General features: G+C 37.8%; 1 protein-coding gene across 1 annotated transcript in view; it reads left to right on the top strand.

The window, feature by feature from the left end:
• NAALADL2 (N-acetylated alpha-linked acidic dipeptidase like 2) overlaps window positions 1-19916 on the top strand; it is a 517216-nt gene that overhangs the window by 286900 nt on the left and 210400 nt on the right. Inside the window, exons 6-8 of the mRNA XM_077827191.1 lie at window positions 945-1037; window positions 5419-5624; window positions 9762-9881. Coding sequence (XP_077683317.1) covers window positions 945-1037; window positions 5419-5624; window positions 9762-9881 — 419 coding nt within the window. The remainder of the gene's footprint in view (window positions 1-944; window positions 1038-5418; window positions 5625-9761; window positions 9882-19916) is intronic.

Here is a 19916-nt window from a genome sequence, read left to right as displayed (position 1 = left end):
GTAATTTATTTTTTAAAACTATTTTCCTGAAAGCAAAGGAAGAATCTTGGCATTGTTGTACCTGATTCAATCATTAACTGACCATCCATTTCTAAGGTCTAGGAAATTAATGAAATTGAAATGGTTTTACTCTGAATATAATTTTAAAATCAACTCATTACAAAAGTATCAGAGAATGAACCTGAACTTGAAAATCTTTCTGATAAAGACAGACACAAGTTAGTTTTATTTTATATATTCCAGTGCACTCATCATTTAAATGCTCCAGACTGCTCAGGAAGCAAGACTTGAAAACAAACTGTTTAAGAAAATACAACATTGGAAGGATAATAGTCTGTGAGCTTAAGAACAAAACAATCTTTCCACAGAATATTTTATTTTGGTTCAGTCACTTTTCAGCTAAGGATGTTGATACTGATTTGGCTCAATTATGCCATTAAGATGCAACTCCAAACATCATGCTGCTGGGGAGCTCCTTAAGAGACTAGAATTGACAGCCCATATAGGGATGTGAGTTGGGTGGGCCTCTGAAGTGCCGGACAAGTTCCCTGGCCAGATAGTGTGTAACACCCAGACCATATGGTATTGTGTCCTCCTCTAATGGTGACTGGGCCACATGCACGGGTTGATGAGGCTGCTGTAAGCTCAGTTACTAGAGCTGAGTCTTTCATCTCAATCAGTAGAGGCTCATGTGTTTGGAATCTAGAAGTCCCTTGTTCAATCCCCACTGTTGAGGTACCAACCTAGGTTGTAGTGTTACCTGAGTGTGGGAGATAGGATAGTTACCTTTTTTGTCTGCAATCTATATAGTTTAATAAGTGTAAAATACATTCTTCTCTTCTCTGTGGGTAGAAAGAAAGAGGGGAAATTGATGGCCTACGGGATTCTGTGGCTTGATAAAGGCTGAGATAAAATGTTCTCATTTTTTGTTTTTATCTCAACAGAAAAGCGAATAATCAGTCTAAATGTTCAGACAGTCCCAACATACAAGACAATTTCTAATGTTATTGGTTATTTAAAGGGATCTACATTTCCCGGTAAGTAGACCTCTATGACTACTATTATTATTAATTATGCGTACAACAGTAATCCGAGGGACTGCAATAAAATATCATGTTCCTTTCGTGCTATGTGCTGTACAAATAGTCAATTAAAAAGACTATTCTAGATCCAAAGAGTTTGATTTATGCCAGGAAACAACAGGAGGATTAAACAGAGAATTGGTTAAAAGGCAAGGAGAGATGGTACCAGTACAACGAGCATGTTTTTGCCCAATAAACAATAATTATCTTTATAAACATTCATGATATTACTGTTTTGTCATTTATGTTAAGTAAATGTCTTAGTATTTCAAATTCTAGAAACTACTTTATTGTTTGGCTTGTTCTATGTAAGCAGTCTATCTGACCTTAGCAAAGGCTTAATTCTTCTTAAGTGTGGACTATTGTTACATTATATTTTTAATTATATATTGACTAGAATTGCAGGAAGCAGGTGCAGCACATCACTCAAAATACTGGAAGTCTACCGTTTTTCTTATGTTAGTGGCCAATCCATTTGCAAATTGAATGAATTATTTTTTTAAGAAGTAATTGAATGCAAGAATCTCACTGTGTGTGATTTGGATATGTAGCGGTGAATTGTACTGTGGCTCGATTGTGAACAGATTGCTAATAGAAAATAAGACATACAACAATCGTTAGCCATGTAGTCCAGGACCTAGAACCTACTGTGTTTATAGTGGAGATTAAGGACATGCAAACCTTTGCAGTTTTCCTTTAATAACATTTAAGACCCAGTTCTGCAACCTTTTTTATGGTAAGTAGTAGCCTATTACCATGTGTATTCCCATTGATATCACTCTCGGAATAAGATACTGTTCAACATGAATAAGGGTGGCAGAATCAGGCCCTAATAGCAACTGTGACATCAAAACACACTCAGCTCACAAAATCTCACTCAGCTGTAATACTAGTGGTAAAGAGTGCGATCGTGGAGACATCATATGCACTTTGGTAATACAGAGAATAAATAAATAATAATAGTAATAGGAGGTCATCAAAATCAACACGAGTAGAACATGAGTAGAATCTCCCCATGAGAAATCTTTGGCTGAAACGAGGAAGTGCTATTTCAGCAGGTAGTGAAAGCTGTTGTTGTCTGATGGCTGTTTACCAGCATGTGGCAGAGGTGGTCTCAGTCCAATTCCTAATGGACAGATGGAATCATTCCCCAAACCATCATCAGAATTCCCCGGGTTAGCACTCTTGTTGGCAGTCTATGCAGAGAAATTGCTGATTTAACTACTCTGTCACGAGAGGTTGTCCATTAAGGTCAGGTTTGAGGCACTGAGGTGGAGTAATAGGGAAAGCTTTTATCTTGTCTGTCAGTGAAATAATGGCTGCAGCTTTCAGCAAGCTCAATTCAGCACCTTTCACCAGAACTAAGTCCATTTTATAAAGAACTGAGAACAATTACTATCTGAGTATTTAATTTTGGTTAGATGTTTTATTCCACAAGAAATTTTAATTGATGTTCTCATCTGCTGCATATTTGCAAATGGCTCTCTTGGAAAAATAACTAAACTTGAACAGTAGAAAAGGGCATGTTTAGACAAAATTTTTTCTACCAACTAAAATGCAAATTAGAAATAGGACAACAAATAAGAAAAAAAGCATGTATTCACCCCTAATATCAACTTTCCAAAGCGCATCTTGTAATACTTGAATCAACTTCAATTTTTTGTGTGGTACACATGAAACTTAATGATAATATATGTAGGTACTTAAGCACATCCTAATTTTAAGATCATGTAATCACACTGAAATCAATGGGATTCCTAGTTGGTATTGTAGCTGTGTCCCTCCCTACTTGATGTCTTCCTGGCACATTTGTTACTTTGACATTTTGATGTGGTTCTTCTTAGTTTTATGTGTGCACACTATTCTCCCTGGTGCTCCTATGAGTAAAGAGGGCAAGCCAAATTTATCCCTGGTGTAATTACATTGAAGACCAAGGAGTTACATCAGGGATGGATTTTACTCCATAAAGGCTTCCAATTCTCAAGCCATCTGTTTTGATTTTTAGTTTGATAAGTATTATAGACAGAGTTTAAAAACTCTCCCAGAGCATTTGAAATCCAGCCGTAACGTTAAAGGAATAAGGGAAAGAATAAATGTGTAGCTTATTTGTTAGTCGCTGTGGGGAATTTAAAAAAGTAATCAAATGTATGTGGGCTTTATAGACTGCAAACAGTAAATGGTCTGCCACTGTACAAAAGGGAGGTGTAACTGACCTAGGAAAACACTGTATGAAGTCACCTGTATTTCACCTTTTCTATGCTGACCAGTCCTTGCCTATCCTGCCTAAATCCTAACTCTCCACAGTACTTGGTGGTTCTTCCTACTCCACTCGAGACCCACAGTTCTTATTTCTCTTTCCTCTCATCATGCTCTCTCAGTTTCCTTGCCTACTCCAGCAGGTGATTGGCAAGAGAAGCTGCTGCTGCTGCCTATCCGCTACTCTGCTGTATGGGTGACTGCTATCCCTCAGGTGCTGCTCCTGCAGCCAGCTGCCTCTGGGGGCTTCTGTGCATGTTCAGGTGAGAGGGGTGTGGGCAGGTGAGTCGCTTCAAAAAAGCCATCTGCTGCTGTCCATGCTCCTCTCCATCTGCAGGAACTTCCTGGAGTGAAGATGGCATTTGGCAGCTTTCTCAACCACCTACTGATTCTCTGTCATCTCCTGTGAGATCTCTGTCTATCTTTCTGCTATCCCTTCCTTGCATAGACCAATCAGAGAAGTGGTGAAAGGTAGTCTTTGCATCCCGACTAATCCCTCTGTTATAGCAATGGTTCCTGCAGGCACTTTTGGGTCCCTAAGGAATACAGGAGGTGAAATTTACATCCATGAATGCCCTGTCTCCACTTGAGGGATGATATCCTCTTGCTGGGTTAAAGTGTTAGGTCTTCCCATTGCCATTGCATTATATTAAATACATTTTTCCTGACACAATACAAAAATCTAATTACATTAGTTATATTGCTCATTATAGTCAATTATGTATGCTTAGATTTAATTTTTGCTGACAAGCTGTACAGTTTTGTTTTAATGATTCTGTCAGTACCACCCAGTGAAACTTAGAAATAGTTGCCTTTACAAATAGATTTTCATGTTTATATTTGTTTAAAAGCAGAAGCAAACAGCTGTGTGATATGATTAAAAAGTGTTTACGTTACAGATACATTGCAGCAACCTTTCCAGTAAAACATGAAACAGCATTATTGTATTCTACTTAAACAATATCCCTGAGTATGACATTGACCAAAACTCTGGTAAAAACCCACTTTGGTGGAGAGGAGTTTTATAATTAGAGAGTGCATGTCAAATTCAAAAGAGTTTGTAGGTATTAATCACAGCAAATATCCCCAAGGAATGTGTAGTATTTAATTTCATAGGCAATTTAACGTGTGGACAGTTTACACATATCCTGTTGCACTTCAGCATATTGACAAAAAGAATGGATAAAATAAAGGGCTCAAAAAACTCCAACCCCCTTTTGCTCTCTAGAATCAACCTGACACCTAATGTTTTTTAGGATTCTGTTGAAATCTAAACAGTAGACATGACGCAAGAAGTGAAGATTGGGAAAAGGAATAAAAGTACAACAAGGGTCATAACTGATGGATCTGTTTATTTATTAGTATCTAGAGCTGGCCAAAACTCAGAATTTCTATTCCATAGGAAATTCGGACGTTTTGAAATGCTCTTTCTGTCTGACTCAGAACAAAAAGCAAAAATTTCTAAATTTCCTGTAAAACAAAATTTAAAAAAAAAGAATTCAGAAATATTGAAATGACTTTGTCAAAATGTTTCATTTCAATAAGGCTGAAGTGCTTAATTTTGACTATTATCATACAGTCAAAATAATAACATTGATATGGAGTGCTTTCATAATTTTTCATGGAAAATGTAGATGAAATCAATATGTTCTCATGAAACATTTCAGTTTCATCAAATCCACATTTTCCAATGAAAAACTCTTTTGTCATAAAATTTTAAATTAATTCCATTAGAGTTGTTTTAAAAGATTGTCAAGTATATCCAGAGCATTGGATGGATACTCTTCATTGTACGTTAGTATAAATCCAAATAAATAACTAAATAATATCACAGGTTTCTCATTTAAAGCATGTGAACATCTTGATTTGGTTTCTGTATTGGACCATGTGTACTTATATTAGGATGGTGTAGGTAAAGTAGAGAGAGATTTATATTATCTTTTTATGATCATGCAAGCTTGATTATCTGTATCAGTGACACCATCAAGTATGGGCACAATATGTCCTTTATTTTTGGAATTATTTTTCTGTTAAAGTCTAACTGAAATAAATGTTTTGTTGGTGTTGTTTTTCTTTTCAGATAGATATGTCATAGTTGGTAGCCACCACAACAGTGTATATGGTTACAGTGGACAAGAATGGGCCAGTAGCACTGCTGTCATCACAGCATTTATACAAGCCTTGATGCTAAAAGTTGAGAGAGGCTGGAGGCCTGATCGGACCATTGTTTTCTGCTCATGGGGAGGAACATCATTTGGCAACATTGGCTCATATGAATGGGCAGAGGTAAACATTTGATGATGCAGCTATGGAAACTGTGAAAAGCAGACACCATAGTATGGCTATATGTGGAAGCCACAGCTCTTTTAAAAACTATTACTTAACTGGGATAAAAAGTCCAAACAACTTGGCAGGGTTGCTTCTGTGCAGAACTCAACTGGCACCAATAGCCCGGGTGGACTATAAACCTGACATTGAGCATGGAGGCCATGCCTGTTCTACACGTCAGGCCTGCCCGGGGACCTTGACTGGAAACCAAGGTTCCAAACTGTTTCCCTCCTGCATGCTGGAGGGGGAGCTGCATGCTGCATGAGACCCATGTAAACAAATTGCCCCACTATGCAGTGCCGTACTCATGTCAGTGTCTATCCAGCCTACTGAGTTACATGGACCTCAAATTGGACCCTTTTAACTCATGATCCCATTGGAACCATAAAAGATGCTTCTGGCTGAGATTTTTCCTCCCTCTCTCTCCTAGCCCCATCAAAGCTGCACCCTGGTTAGCTAGTGAGACAACATTTGTTTTACTGTGGAAAATGATTAGGAGAATTATATTTTTACTGGAAAAAAAAAAAGACTACTGATAGGGCATTTAGCTAATTGCATAAATACTCAACATCAAAATAAGATGATCTTGGGATAAATGACTGACATATTGTGACTATGATTGGGGAGGTTTGAATAGTAGGAAATAAAAAGGGACCTGAACCTTCACGCCAAATTAAAGCTGAAACCAAATAAGATATAGAGAATAGTTTTATTAATTTAAAATATAAATGTGTATTTCATGCCTGTATATCTGTTCTCTGTGTGTGTGTGTGTGTGTGTTTAATTCAGCAGCCAGGAATATCTCTATGGGCTTCTCCTTTTTAATCAATCAAGTGAAATCCATTGGAATCTTATTTAAACTGGATAGCATTGTTTGATAAGTTATCTTCATCAAGTTGATTTGCCATTCTGTTGAACCTAAGAGCCCAAGGAATTGTGTGTGTCAGATTGAATCTAACTTTTAAACACAAATGGGTGATAATTGAAAGAGCTACTAACTATGGGGACACTAAAATGTGTATGTGATTAATGGCTTTTCTGTATGGAAACTACCAGTGCTCTCCGATCCCTCATCCAACTCCCTCTTGAGTACTCTTTCTCTGTGCAAAGCCTGGAGTTAGAGAGAGAGAGAGAGGGAGAATTATATATATATAATACACACACACACACATGCAATTCCATCCAGAAGTAGATCTGGAAGTGGTAAAAATAGCTCAAGAATGGCTTTTTAGAAACAGAAATTACTGTGGGTTTTGTGAAGAGAGCCTATGCTTGAGAAATTTCCATCCCAGTTTTTCAGACTTAGAGGCTTCACCTATGTTTTACATATCTGAGCCTGTTTAGAGTTTCCCTTTACAACTTACTATTAATCACAACAATCTGTGGCCATATACTATGGTAATCACTATGACAAACAGTCTGGTCATTGGATAATTGCATATTATCTGTTAAGGACCCAAATGCATAACAGCTCGGTCTTCCGGCTGTCCATTAGTTCCCATGACTGGTTGTGGTTGGTCCAGAATCTTTGAGTCATCATCTTCTTGTTCTGCATCTGCCACTTGTACAGTTTGTTCTGTTGATTGTTCTCTCTGAGGAACAAACTGTAGATGTCAACAGTTTCTATTGAACTCTCCACTGTCAGCCTTGACCACATATGAACTGAGTGCTGAATTCCTTTTCTTTACAACAGCTGAGGTTGTCCATTCCTTTTTTCCATCCAGTTTGACATGAATGTAGTCACAAAATTCTTAACTGGCAGTTCTCTAACTGATTGACATCTGTTGTAAAAATGTTTAGCTTTTTTAACCGATTTGGCTGCTTTCTTCATGTTGGCCACTTTGGAGATAGATTCTTTTCCAAAGCTGGAACAGTAGTTCTGAGTTGTCCATCAGGAGTTGTGTTGGACTACATCCAGTAACTTCTTTAGTGTTGTTCTGTAACTCAGAAGGGCAAGGAATGGATATTCCTGTTGTAAGATTTTCTTTGCTATCTGTACAGCTCCGTCAGCCTCTCCATTTACTTGTGGGTAATGTGGGCTGCTAGTAATATGATCAAAATCATATTTCATTCAGAATGAGTTAAATTCTGCTGCAGTGAATTGTGGTCCTTTGACCGTCACTGATGTGAGCAAAAAAGCTTACTTCAGTTTCTTGATAACACTGCAACGTGTTACATCTTTCAAGTACGTTATTCCTATATACATGGGGAAAAAATGCACAATGACCAGGTAATGATGTTCTCTGAATTCACATAAATCTGCCACTACTCTCTTCCAAGGTCTGTGTGGTTGAGGTGTTATTAAAGTTTCTGTTGGTCTGACCGTTCTGCAGTGTTCAGATGCAGATACTTTATGTTTTAAATCATTGAGGATGCCTGGCCACTACACTGACTGGTTGGCCCATTCATGGAATTTAGTGCATCTTTGATGTCCTTCATGGGGATGAGATTTAGGATTTCTCCTCTCATTTCATTTGGAATTATGATGCAATTGCCTTTAATCATAAGTCCATTTGACTTTCTTAGTTGACTAGGCACTGCAAAGCAGTCTCCTGTCACTTCACATACTGGGCTAGCCACCCCAATGTAACTTAGAACTTCCTGAAGTTGCATGTCTGTCAGGGTTGCTTTTTGTAGCTGGTATAGTCTCTTTTCTGACGCTGGTCTGTAAGTATCAACAATATCAACATATGCCTTTATGTTGTCTTTGAGCTCACAGGTAGTTGAGTGCAATTCTGGGCTCTATGACAGAATGCCTGTTACTATCAGATTTTTCCCAAGTACATCTCTAGCAATTGAGTTCGATCACATTAATCTTAGTAATAGATGTTGGCATCTCAGCGGTGCTTGATCAGCCGTGACAGAAGGCCATCCCGACTATATGTAAATAATTATGGCGTTAACTGCACAATACACTTTTATCTGCTGGGTATTCCCTGACATTTAGAAATAAAGTTGCAGACTAAGTAAACCACATTCAGGGTCTCCTGTCCTTCTGGTGTAGCCAAACATTGAGGGAAGGAAGTTTCCATACATACAAGTCATTAATCACATATATGTTTTGGAGTCCCCATGAATAATAGTTATTTCAGTTATCACCCAGGTATGTTTAAAAGTTGGATTCAATTTGACAAGCACAACTCCTGAGCTGTTAGCTTCAACAGAATGGTAAATCAACAGCAACTCTATGAAAATAACTTATCAGACATGCTATCCAGCTTAAATAAGGTTCCAATGGATTTCAGTTGATCAATTGAAAAGAAGAAGCCTGCCGCGAAGTTCCTGGCTGCTGAATTAGAATAATAGATAAATAAAGGTTTAATCGCTTATCATTTTTGGAAGCAGCTAGCACTTATCAAAACCTCATCCTTCCAACATGATTCATTCTTCAAAAACAAGAGGGGAGAAAAAAAATCAAGTTGAAAGAATCCATGTGACTGAGAGGAAGCAAAATTTGTTTAGTTCCACTTCAAGTCAGCTTTACAACAGATGTAATGGGGCTGCCCCCCTTCTGCTCAATATAAAAAGCCACTTCATGCAAAGAGCAGCTCATTACTGAGAAAGCAAAGAGGATCTTTTTAAAAAAAAAATAATTGAAGTGGTTCATATATACTACTTCCCTTGTTTAAAATGTAATCAAATGACAACACTGGATAAATTATGCAATTCAAATCTGAATTTGGGCTCCTGGTCTGAAAATTCAAGTGCATTTAACTGTTTGATAATGATTACTTTTGAAGTTTGGCTTCTGTCAGGCGCAAGTTTAAAAGCCCTTCTTGTTGTTTCACAGTATGTAATGTTTTCACTCTCGGCTTTGCAGCTATAGTCATTCTTAATTCCTCCAGGGCCTGTTTGCATTTTGTTCAGATGATGTGCGAAATGGAATTATAACTTTTGATACAGAGAAATAAAACTCAAATATCCTTTGAAGTTTTAAAAATGATGATATAGGAAAATGAAGTTAAATAATACTTAGGGAATTGTAGTGGAGGAAAAACATAGGGTGTATTTTTTCCCTTAAGGGTACTAAAGTAAGAAAACAAGCCTTAATTATAATCATACATATTAATAAACATTGCTGTGCTTGTGTTGTAGGATCTCAAGAAAGTTCTCCAGAGAAATGTCGTGGCTTATGTTAGCCTCCATAACCCAGTAAGAGGCAACTCAAGCTTGCATCCTGTAGCATCGCCTTCTATTCAGCAACTGGCAACAGAGGTTAGAGATATGAGATTTTCCTTACAGCTCAACTTCTCAGATGATACAATTCTTCCATTTATGTTGGTTGCTTTTACTTAATTTCACAATGAGATCCTTCTGAGTGAATACTGACAAATAGAGTCCTAGAGTTTAAGGCCAGAGGGACCACCAGACCATCTAGTCTGACCTCGTGTGTATCAGAAGCCAACAATACCACCCTCAACAACCGAAATTAGACCAAAGTCTTACAGCCCACTGGCAACTAGACTATTATGTGCTACATAAAGAAAACATCTTCATTGTAACCTTTGTTATTCAGTGGCTGTTTTCAATCAAGTAAACACACTAACAAGACTTAAATACTTACCATACAAATTAAACAGTGGGCAGAAAGGATAACCTACATTTCTATACTAGCTCCATGGAAAGCCCTCAAGAGTTCATTATACTAAGTTTCACTACACTTGCATGCCCTTCAGCTTTTCCACTTCTTGGCACTTTAAAGTAATTTATTTCCTATTCATTAGCACAATTCACATTTTCCTCTTCCTTTTATGATCTTTAAAAGCTGTTTATCAAATGACATTTAAACTTGTAAATTTACCAGCGGTAACATTTTGCACAGAGGGGAAACAATTACTGCTCCTATAATCAGCAGTGTGTAAAGTGTATAGGTCAAATTCTGAACTCTGTTACACCATTGTAGCTAGGAAGAAGTCAGTGGAGTTATTCCACAGTTACCCTGGTGTAACGGAGTTCAGAAAGTGGTCTAATGACCTTTCTATAATTTCTCAAAGGTTACAGAATTCAATATAATTGGAAATGAAATGAAAATATTTTGAGGAATGTGTTCATTACAATACACAGTAAAATCCCTATTGAATGAAAACCCTACTAGAGTGGGGCAAATTTTTCATGCAAATAGATTTTTGGTTAAAAATGTGGATTTGGGTTGATTTTGGTGAATGGTGTTCATTTAAAAAAAAAATAGGAAATGCTGAAATGGTTCATTTCAGCATTTCCAAAACTAACTACTTAAAATGTTTTAAACACCTCCCCCCAATGGAAATAAGACATTTTGTTTCAGCAAGAAATTAAAACAAAATTTGTCAGATACAAAACAAAATTTCTTTTCAATATTCTTGGTTCAGCCACCAAACTGAAAAATCACTCTTACACCCAGCTCTAGATCCTGCATTTTAGTTGCTTTTCCCAGGATATATTTCAGACTGAATAGATTAATGGGAATACGTAGACTTTGCCACCCATATTCCTACCAGTTGTCAGCTGGTACCTTATTCTTTTTTCCCAATATCTTGATTTATTGTTATATAAGAGAATCAGAAGCTGCAGATTGACTAAAGCAGTGGCATCATATCTGGGAACACTGCCTTCTTGTACTTATGGGGATGATATTAAGACATGGTATCTTTTGTCACTTCCCAGGAGTTGAGCAGTAAGGGTGGACATTCTGAAGGTAACCAAGCCACCCATGTATTTCAGTGCCCAATTTTTTCAGTTTTGCATACTCATGTGTGGGAAAGAACTAAGGAAGGAACTCTTTTCAGAGTAACAGCCGTGTTAGTCTGTATTCGCAAAAAAAAAAAAGGAGTACTTGTGGCACCTTAGAGACTAACCAATTTATTTGAGCATAGGCTTTCGTGAGCTAGAGCCTCCGATGAAGTGAGCTGTAGCTCACGAAAGCCTATGCTCAAATGAATTGGTTAGTCTCTAAGGTGCCACAAGTACTCCTTTTCTTTTTAAGGAAGGAACTCTGATAGTCAATTACTTGTTTATTCCTACTGTAAACAGAGAGTCAACTTTCTGTAGCCAAGCACAGTTCTATGCTGAAGGCATAAGATGCTATTATCAGTGAAAGGCGAACCAGTTAATCTAAGGGTGTTTCTAGGCTTTAACCTCAGGGTGTGATTCCTAGCTCAAGGAGACCTACATGCATAGAATGTAGCTGCTACACCACAAGTGGCAGGAGGAGCTAGCTATCCCCATTATTTACCTGTCTGAGACCCTAGGCACATAACTGGGCTGGATAGCCCAGCCTGCTGGTCACGCTGCCACAGCTATACTCTATTATTAGCACACTAGCTCAATGAGAGGTAGCGTAGTGTGAGTATGTCTCCTCGATCTGGGAATCACACCCCCAGGTCAAAGGGTAACACACCTGCTAATAAGAATGGACCTGAGTCTGACTGAAAAGTTTGATTAATTTAGCTTTCCTGGGCACCTTCTACTTCTGGATGCCAGCTTACATCAGAAGCAAAAATTCTGGAACAGAGCAAAGAAAGATATTCTTTTGTCCAGGGTTTGTGGATTCCGGGCAGGTCTGACTGATTACTGACATATAAGATGACTCTTCCCCCACCTCAGGAAAAAAGGGGGCCTTTTTCAGCTGAACATTGTATACAGAACCATAGGGATGATTACAAGTGTTCCTGGGACCTATCAAGGATTATTTTGTTATAAAGGTTTAAAGGGATGTTTAAAAAAAAAAATACAAGTGATGCCATGTTAATAGACTGCAAATTCTCCATAGTGAGATTTGCAATCTTGCTTCCGTGGAAACTGGATCTAGCTCCTCTCAGAAAGTTTTCAGTTTTAAATCATATATTTCAGGCATTAAGTTCAAGAGGCATTCTGTGTTTCTGATAAACACTGTTTGTTTTGTTACTTTGTCTTCCTACCCTACCCCATTCTGATTGTCTGTCTGTTTTCTCCACCTGTTTTAGCTTGTCTAATGCCTAGGTGGTAAGCTCTCTGAGGTAGGGACTGCCTTCTTTGTTACTTGCCAGCATAACAGGGCCCTTATTCTTGATGGGGGTCCTAGGTGCAATTGTAATATAGATAATAATAGTAGAAACAAAATGCTACCCTCTGCTAGGAGGCAAATGAAGTCTCTCTCTCCTCTTTTCCCACTCTGCCCCAAGCACCAGCATACTCTTGGAAATATTGGAGGTCAGTCCTCAGTCCCCTATAATCATGTCTAGTAGCAGTAGGTGCATTACATAGAACTTTTTTTCCAGCCTCTCTCATCATTCATGTAGCTAAGGAATCCTGAGCAAGGCTAGATCAGCATCACTCTTTCCTTCCAGGAGCCAGCTTTTTCTCACCCAACATGCTTTCTTATAGCAAGGGCAATATTTAACAGTTATAGATTTCTGCATTCTTCTCTGACACACAAAAATGTTAACAAAACAAGACAATAAAGGGAACCTGTATTTTTTGTACAGTGATATCATTTTTAATTAACATAGATGCCATACTGGTGGTGACATTTAAAAAAAGTGATATGAAGTCCTGCTTCCAAACACTAGCCAGAATTGTTAGTTCATGTCAAGTATATCCTGAAGGATGGAAAAGCCAGACAGATCTTTTGTCTTTTCTCATGGGTGCTCTCAATTTGCCATCTGCTTAGGATACTTCCATGGTACTCACTTTAAAGAGAAGAATGATCCTCTTATAAAGAATATTAATATTGCTTCCCGTAGTTGCTGAAAAGGCCAGATATTTATAGGTACATCAGCTTAAAGGGAATGAGTTCTGTTTTTCTGGAAATTGTCTCCCTCTTGCAGAAATTGTCAATTCATTCATATTAGATTCTTTCTAACAGAGGCAGGTTGTAAAAAGTGCTTTAAAAGTCCAGCAAGAGCCAAAGATAATTGTAAATACTGTAGTTTATATGTAACAGTTCATCAGAAAAAGGGTCCTTTGAGAACAGGCATGTTAGAAACTGGAGCTGGAATTTGTAATTCAGGGTTTATAAACCTGTTTTTAAAAGGGAATGGAGAAATGGCTGTTCTGGTTTTGCCATATAGAAATGTGAAATATTGTGGACCCATGGCACCTCTTCAGCTTCTCAACTCAGCAGCACAACTTGTCTCATTTTTCTACTCCTAAGCAGGACTTTCCATGCTATCTTTGCCAGAGGGTCTCAGAGACCACAAGCAATATTTTGTTGAATACTCAAAATACACACACACTAAATAAGTAAATAACTAATGCAAGAATATCACTGTTATGAGGACCTAAAATGCTTATTTTCAGTGTTTGCTGCAGGTCAAACACTGGGAATCCTTGGAAACTAGGAAGGGGAGGGAAACAGGGAGGGTGATATAAGATACCTGAAACCAGAGCTAGTTTAAAAAAAAGAAAGAAAGAAAAAAGGAGGGGGGCAAATTTTTAACAAAACTCTTGCAAAAACTGTGTCTCCTTCCCTTACGCCCCTGACACTAGAGGCCAATTTCCCTGACATGCTGCCTGCCTAAAAGGGTTGCTTGTTTTCCTGTGGAAAGGTGATTGGTACCTATGTAGAATAGCTGGTACAGATGAAAATTAGCTGTCACACAAATCCTGGAGTTTTAGTGTATGACTTTTTTTAAAGATTTTTTTCCTCTCCAGTTTTAATAAATCCCATTTTTAATTTGACCATTTAACCAGTTCCACTACAGTACATCCTTAAAGGAAAACAATAATTTGTTTTGTTCTGTGAGGGGATGTTGGGAAGAAAAATATACTTCTCCCAGAGCACTCGGCTATGGGAACTTGCTAAGAAATGCCACCAAAACACTGACTGCAGTCAGCAGTGACATAGGGAAAGCTGATTTGACTGCAAAGTGTGTGGCAAGGATAGGGCACCAGACGTTATAGCCCACATGCAGTGAATACAGGGTATTTCTCATTTGTTTCTGAGCACTTCCAAAGCAGACCTAACGTTTTCATCAGTCCATCTCCTAGAACAAGCTCTCTTCTCTCTTTCTAGCAAGGAGAGGCCACAGAGAAAGGCATCAAAATTGGATCTTCAGCTCCCTCAAGAGCAAACTATTTCTATGAGGTTTCTAGCACTTTGTGGTTTTGACTGAGTTCAAAATCTCTCTCTCTCTCTCTCTCATTAAAGGTTAGTGAACATCTATGATTTTTAATCTGCTAAAAGGTTCATTTCGGCTTCTCAGCCCAAGAGATGGGCAATAGTTTGGAGAGGTTTGTATTATATGTTTTGTCCATCTCTAGATGTTTACTGAATGAGAATCTAACAGAATGGCATACCCCAAGACCCTGAATAGCGTCCCATGCAGGATTTTTCTGCTGACCCACACTAGCCAACACCATGCATTAACATTCAGGGTAATTACTCCTGAGTCATGCTGTCTGGTGGGTCCATTTGTTCCAGTAAAAGAGTTGGGAGTGTCTCTTTGGGGAGAGGCAACTAGGGCAGAGAAGGTCCTGCAGGGAAACTGTAGGAACAGCCAACGTCAGAGAGGAACTTCAAGCTGAGGTTTATTTAGTATTATTGTTATTCAGTTACCAATAACACCAAGCCCAGGAAGGAGGTGAGTTGGGTACTAACATGGGATCTTTTTTCAGAGTAACAGCTGTGTTACTCTGTATTCGCAAAAAGAAAAGGAGTACTTGTGGCACCTTAGAGACTAACCAATTTATTTGAGCATAAGCTTTCGTGAGCTACAGCTCACTTCATTGGATGCATACTGTGGAAACTGCAGAAGACATTATATACACAGAGACCATGAAACAATACCTCCTCCCACCCCACTCTCCTGCTGGTAATAGCTTATATAAAGTGATCACTCTCCTTACAATGTGTATGATAATCAAGTTGGGCCATTTCCAGCACAAATCCAGGTTTTCTCACCCCCCCCTCCCCCCGACACACACACAAACTCACTCTCCTGCTGGTAATAGCCTATCCAAACTGACCACTCTCCTTACAATGTGTATGATAATCAAGGTGGGCCATTTCCAGCATAAATCCAAGTTTAACCAGAACGTCTGGGGGGGAGTAGGAAAAAACAAGGGGAAATAGGCTACCTTGCATAATGACTTAGCCACTCCCAGTCTCTATTTAAGCCTAAATTAATAGTATCCAATTTGCAAATGAATTCCAATTCAGCAGTTTCTTGCTGGAGTCTGGATTTAAAGTTTTTTTGTTTTAAGATAGTGACCTTCATGTCTGTAATTGCGTGACCAGAGAGATTGAAGTGTTCTCCGACTGGTTTATGAATGTTATAATTCTTGACATCTGATTTGTGTCCATTTATTCTTTTATGTAGAGACTGTCCAGTTTGACCAATGTACATGGCAGAGGGGCATTGCTGGCACATGATGGCATATATCACATTGGTGGATGTGCAGGTGAACGAGCCTCTGATAGTGTGGCTGATGTTATTAGGCCCTGTGATGGTGTCCCCTGAATAGATATGTGGGCACAGTTGGCAACGGGCTCTGTTGCAAGGATAGGTTCCTGGGTTAGTGGTTCTGTTGTGTGGTATGTGGTTGTTGGTGAGTATTTGCTTCAGGTTGGGTGGCTGTCTGTAGGCAAGGACTGGCCTGTCTCCCAAGACTCTCACAGATCATGGTCTCTGTGTATATAATGTCTTCTGCAGTTTCCACAGTATGCATCCGATGAAGTGAGCTGTAGCTCACGAAAGCTTATGCTCAAATAAATTGGTTAGTCTCTAAGGTGCCACAAGTACTCCTTTTCTTTTTGCGAACATGGGATCTGTGAGTTCTGTGGAAGGACAGAGTAAGGACTTGGTCTGTTCAGGGAGGAATCATTTTTTAGAATAGTTTGTTATATAGAAGGTCACATCTTCATTTAATTATCAGGTTCAGAGTGGGTGTTATTTCTTGATACAGAAACAATCTGCAAGTACTAATTTCATGTGCCTGTCAGTGGGAACGTTCAATAGGATTCTGTCTGAGAAACTGAATTAAGCAAGAAGGCTAATTTAAATATTTGGATTATTTAACCAAAGAGGAATTCAAACAATTCTGAGACCTTGACACATTTAGCGTGAACTCTTTTTATTCAGCCATGCTAATTACTGTCCACATTAATGAAAGAGAGATACTGCAAAGTAACATTTGTGCCTCTGACTGTTTTGTAAGGAAAGTTATCGTTTACTCACTTGCTGTGTTAATGAATCACCGTTTGCTGGCAGATTGTCATTGTCAATTCAGGAATGTTTGGTGCTGGCAATCTGTCCGCTGAAACAAGACCATTAGTGGATTTGTCTAGAATTAACATTTCACAGATATGAAAGTTACTGTGACTGCCAAATTAATTGCTGTTTTCTTTTCAGCCCGATGCTATGGTCAGTGCTGATAACATTCTAGCGCAGTTATTTTTACTGAACCCAAAAAATCCTGCTGATTCATTCTTTCTGAGAAAAACAGCCGCTGAAAACCTCCACTAAATCCCTCCAGAAAGCCATGAGGGTTTTATGAGATGGAACACAAAGCACATCCACACCATGTTGTTCACCTCATAATTATATTTCATTTCTCAGGCATACAAAAGCTCGTACATTTTCCAAAATGTAAAGATGGTAACTGTGTAAGTAAATCTCAAACAAACATCAAGTTTGCCCATCAGTCCAAGCCATCTGACTGTGCTGACACTCCTGAGTGGGCTAGTTAGAAGTGTGGATTTAAAAAAAAAATTATAACATTCTATGGTGTTTCATGCTGTAACTTCAAAAAATTCCCCATCATTGTGATTCAACAAACTGTAACACAACCTCCTTTGCAAACAGATTTATGTAGAATTCTGGATCTTTAGTTGTAAATTCTAAATGAGAAGAAAAGAATGCAGGATTGTGTTACATCAGCCCCATTCCAGGGGTCCAACCTACATCCTTTTGTGTTCGGGATCAATCATGTTGGCTAAGTTGTGGATCATTTTCAGTTTTGTCTTGACATTGTGTAGTTCCAGTTTGTTGTTAATTAGATGGAGGAAGATTTCCTGTGAGACAGTAATGGCTTCAGCCTGTAAACTGTCAATTCCTTCCAATTGTTTTTGCAAGTATACTGATTGCTAGTAGAATTCCTTGTTGTGTAACATGCATGCTATGTTCTTATTATTGAAGCCCTTCTCATGCTCAGTTCAAAATCCACTTTGGTAAATGGATGCAAATGTAGAGACAGTGTCTTCCTGTGAGCTCCATTGAGAGTCCATGGCAAAGTAAGGTATCAATTGTTTTTCAGTCAACCAACCACAAGATTAATGATGGCTGTGGAGTAATTTTGCAATATGATTTAGGACTCTTAGGTGTTTCTTTAAACTTTGTTTGAAATAAGTATGGGCTGAGCACCCTGTATGTTAGAAGGGAAGGATGATTGCACCTGATAAATTCTCATGTTGTTCATTTTATCTTTGTTGACTAAGCAGATGAAAAAGTCGTCCTTTGTCCTACTTTTCTGTGTGTTCTTGGATAACATCTTCACCAAATAGCAAAGTATTCTGTGGTTTTATTTAGACATAGACACAAAGGGTTTAAGTTGGAACACATTTACTCCTGTATGGATGCTTTTTGCCATTATTGGGTAATTTCTTATGTTTGTCAAACCATCTTACCAAGATCAGTGTTTATTTTCATTCTTCCTGTAATATTTCCTCATTTGTATTTTTCCAACTTGCTTTTGCAGATCCTCTACTTAATGTTGAAAGCCTGATCTGAAGGAGTATAAACAAGGAAAAGCTAGTCAATTATTTTTCTAAATTGCTCTTATGTGCTGCATTCAAGGTGGTCATGTTAGCATAAAGGAAGGTATTCTTGCCAAGTTAAGGGCTTTTCCTGTTATTTATTTTTAATAACAAAATAACCCATTTTTCTTTACCATTTTTTTTCAATGTTGAAGGCTAAGATTGCTGATAAACAAAGCTGAAGTTGAAGAATTTAAGTTACATTTAAATTGTGTTGATACCATTGAAAATGTCTCACTTCAAGCATCAAACTCATCAATGTTCTGCTCTTCCAGTTCAGTAGACAAGATTTCATTTAATGACACATTTGATCTTAAGTCAAAGAAACTAATTTTCTTGCTTTTTGAGTTGAGCACTAGCTACTTTACATTCTTGACAGTGTTTAAAAATTATCAGTTTCTATTACTCAAGTCCTTTCAACTGCCTGTTTGTTAATACCTCCTTCAACTTGAGGTAGCCTGAGTCAGATAAATTCTGATATTAAGATTTTGTAATCACTAACCAGTGATCACCCATTTTGAGGTATGGTAGTTTTCATGCTATCTACAGTGAGAAAGAGAAAAAACTCCATACTGAATTTCACAGTGTGAAGACTGGAAAATAAGATGAGCTAGCTAGTTTATCTGTGGTCACATTACCAGATGCCCTGTGCACCTTCTGGAAGTACCTAGAGTGTACCAAACCTAGCTCCCTGCTCCCACCCCTCTCTTTACAGTCACAATGATATCACCAATCCCCTTTCTCTTCTGGGCAGTTTCTTAGTAAGTATAGTTTTTTTAAAAAGAAAGTCAACAAAATGGCCTTAAGAAACAAAACATGCTTTGTGAAAAAAAATATTTTTTAAAAACTTTTCATATGTTGCTTTGGTTATTGTTTTTTTCTCCCTTCTTCCTCTTTTTTTCTCTTTTTCCCCAGAACTCCTTTTTTCTTTTTGCCATTTGTCATTGAAAAAGGTCTGTGGGAAGGGGGAAGGGAAAGAAAAGAGGGAAGAAAACAAAACCTGAACAATTGAAAAAGCAATTTTTTTTAAAGTTATAAAAACATATAAAGTCAGAAAATTTCTCATTGTTTTATAAATAATGTTTCAAAATGTGATGTTTTTCAAATTTTTCATGAAATATATCATTTTTATCAGCTCTGCTAGTAAGCCTAACATGTAAAAAGAACCTTGAAGATCTCATCACTTCCCTCTTAGCTTTTTAAAATAGTAACTTTGATTCACAGATTGAAGGTTGAGCCAAACAGTTCTAGTATCAAAGTACTCTCAGATATTTCATATAAATATGTTATATGTCAAATATGTCATTTAAATACTTGAGAGGGACGCAAAAGTTCAAAAAATAAAACTCCAAAGCCTTCAGATTTTTGTATTGAGTGCATTTTATAAATACACATTATTGTTTATTCGTTATTGCTTTTTCTATTTTAAGATTAACTTTTTATAGAAAGTAAATGTACTTCAATAAATGTATCCTCTAGTAGACAACCTTATGCATGGTTGTGCTGTAAATCTTAATTTATTTTAATCAAGCCATTGA

Source organism: Eretmochelys imbricata, chromosome 9 (genome assembly GCF_965152235.1).
Source record: "Eretmochelys imbricata isolate rEreImb1 chromosome 9, rEreImb1.hap1, whole genome shotgun sequence".
NCBI classification, from domain to species: Eukaryota; Metazoa; Chordata; order Testudines; family Cheloniidae; genus Eretmochelys; species Eretmochelys imbricata.
This window is presented reverse-complemented; position numbering and strand designations above follow the sequence as displayed.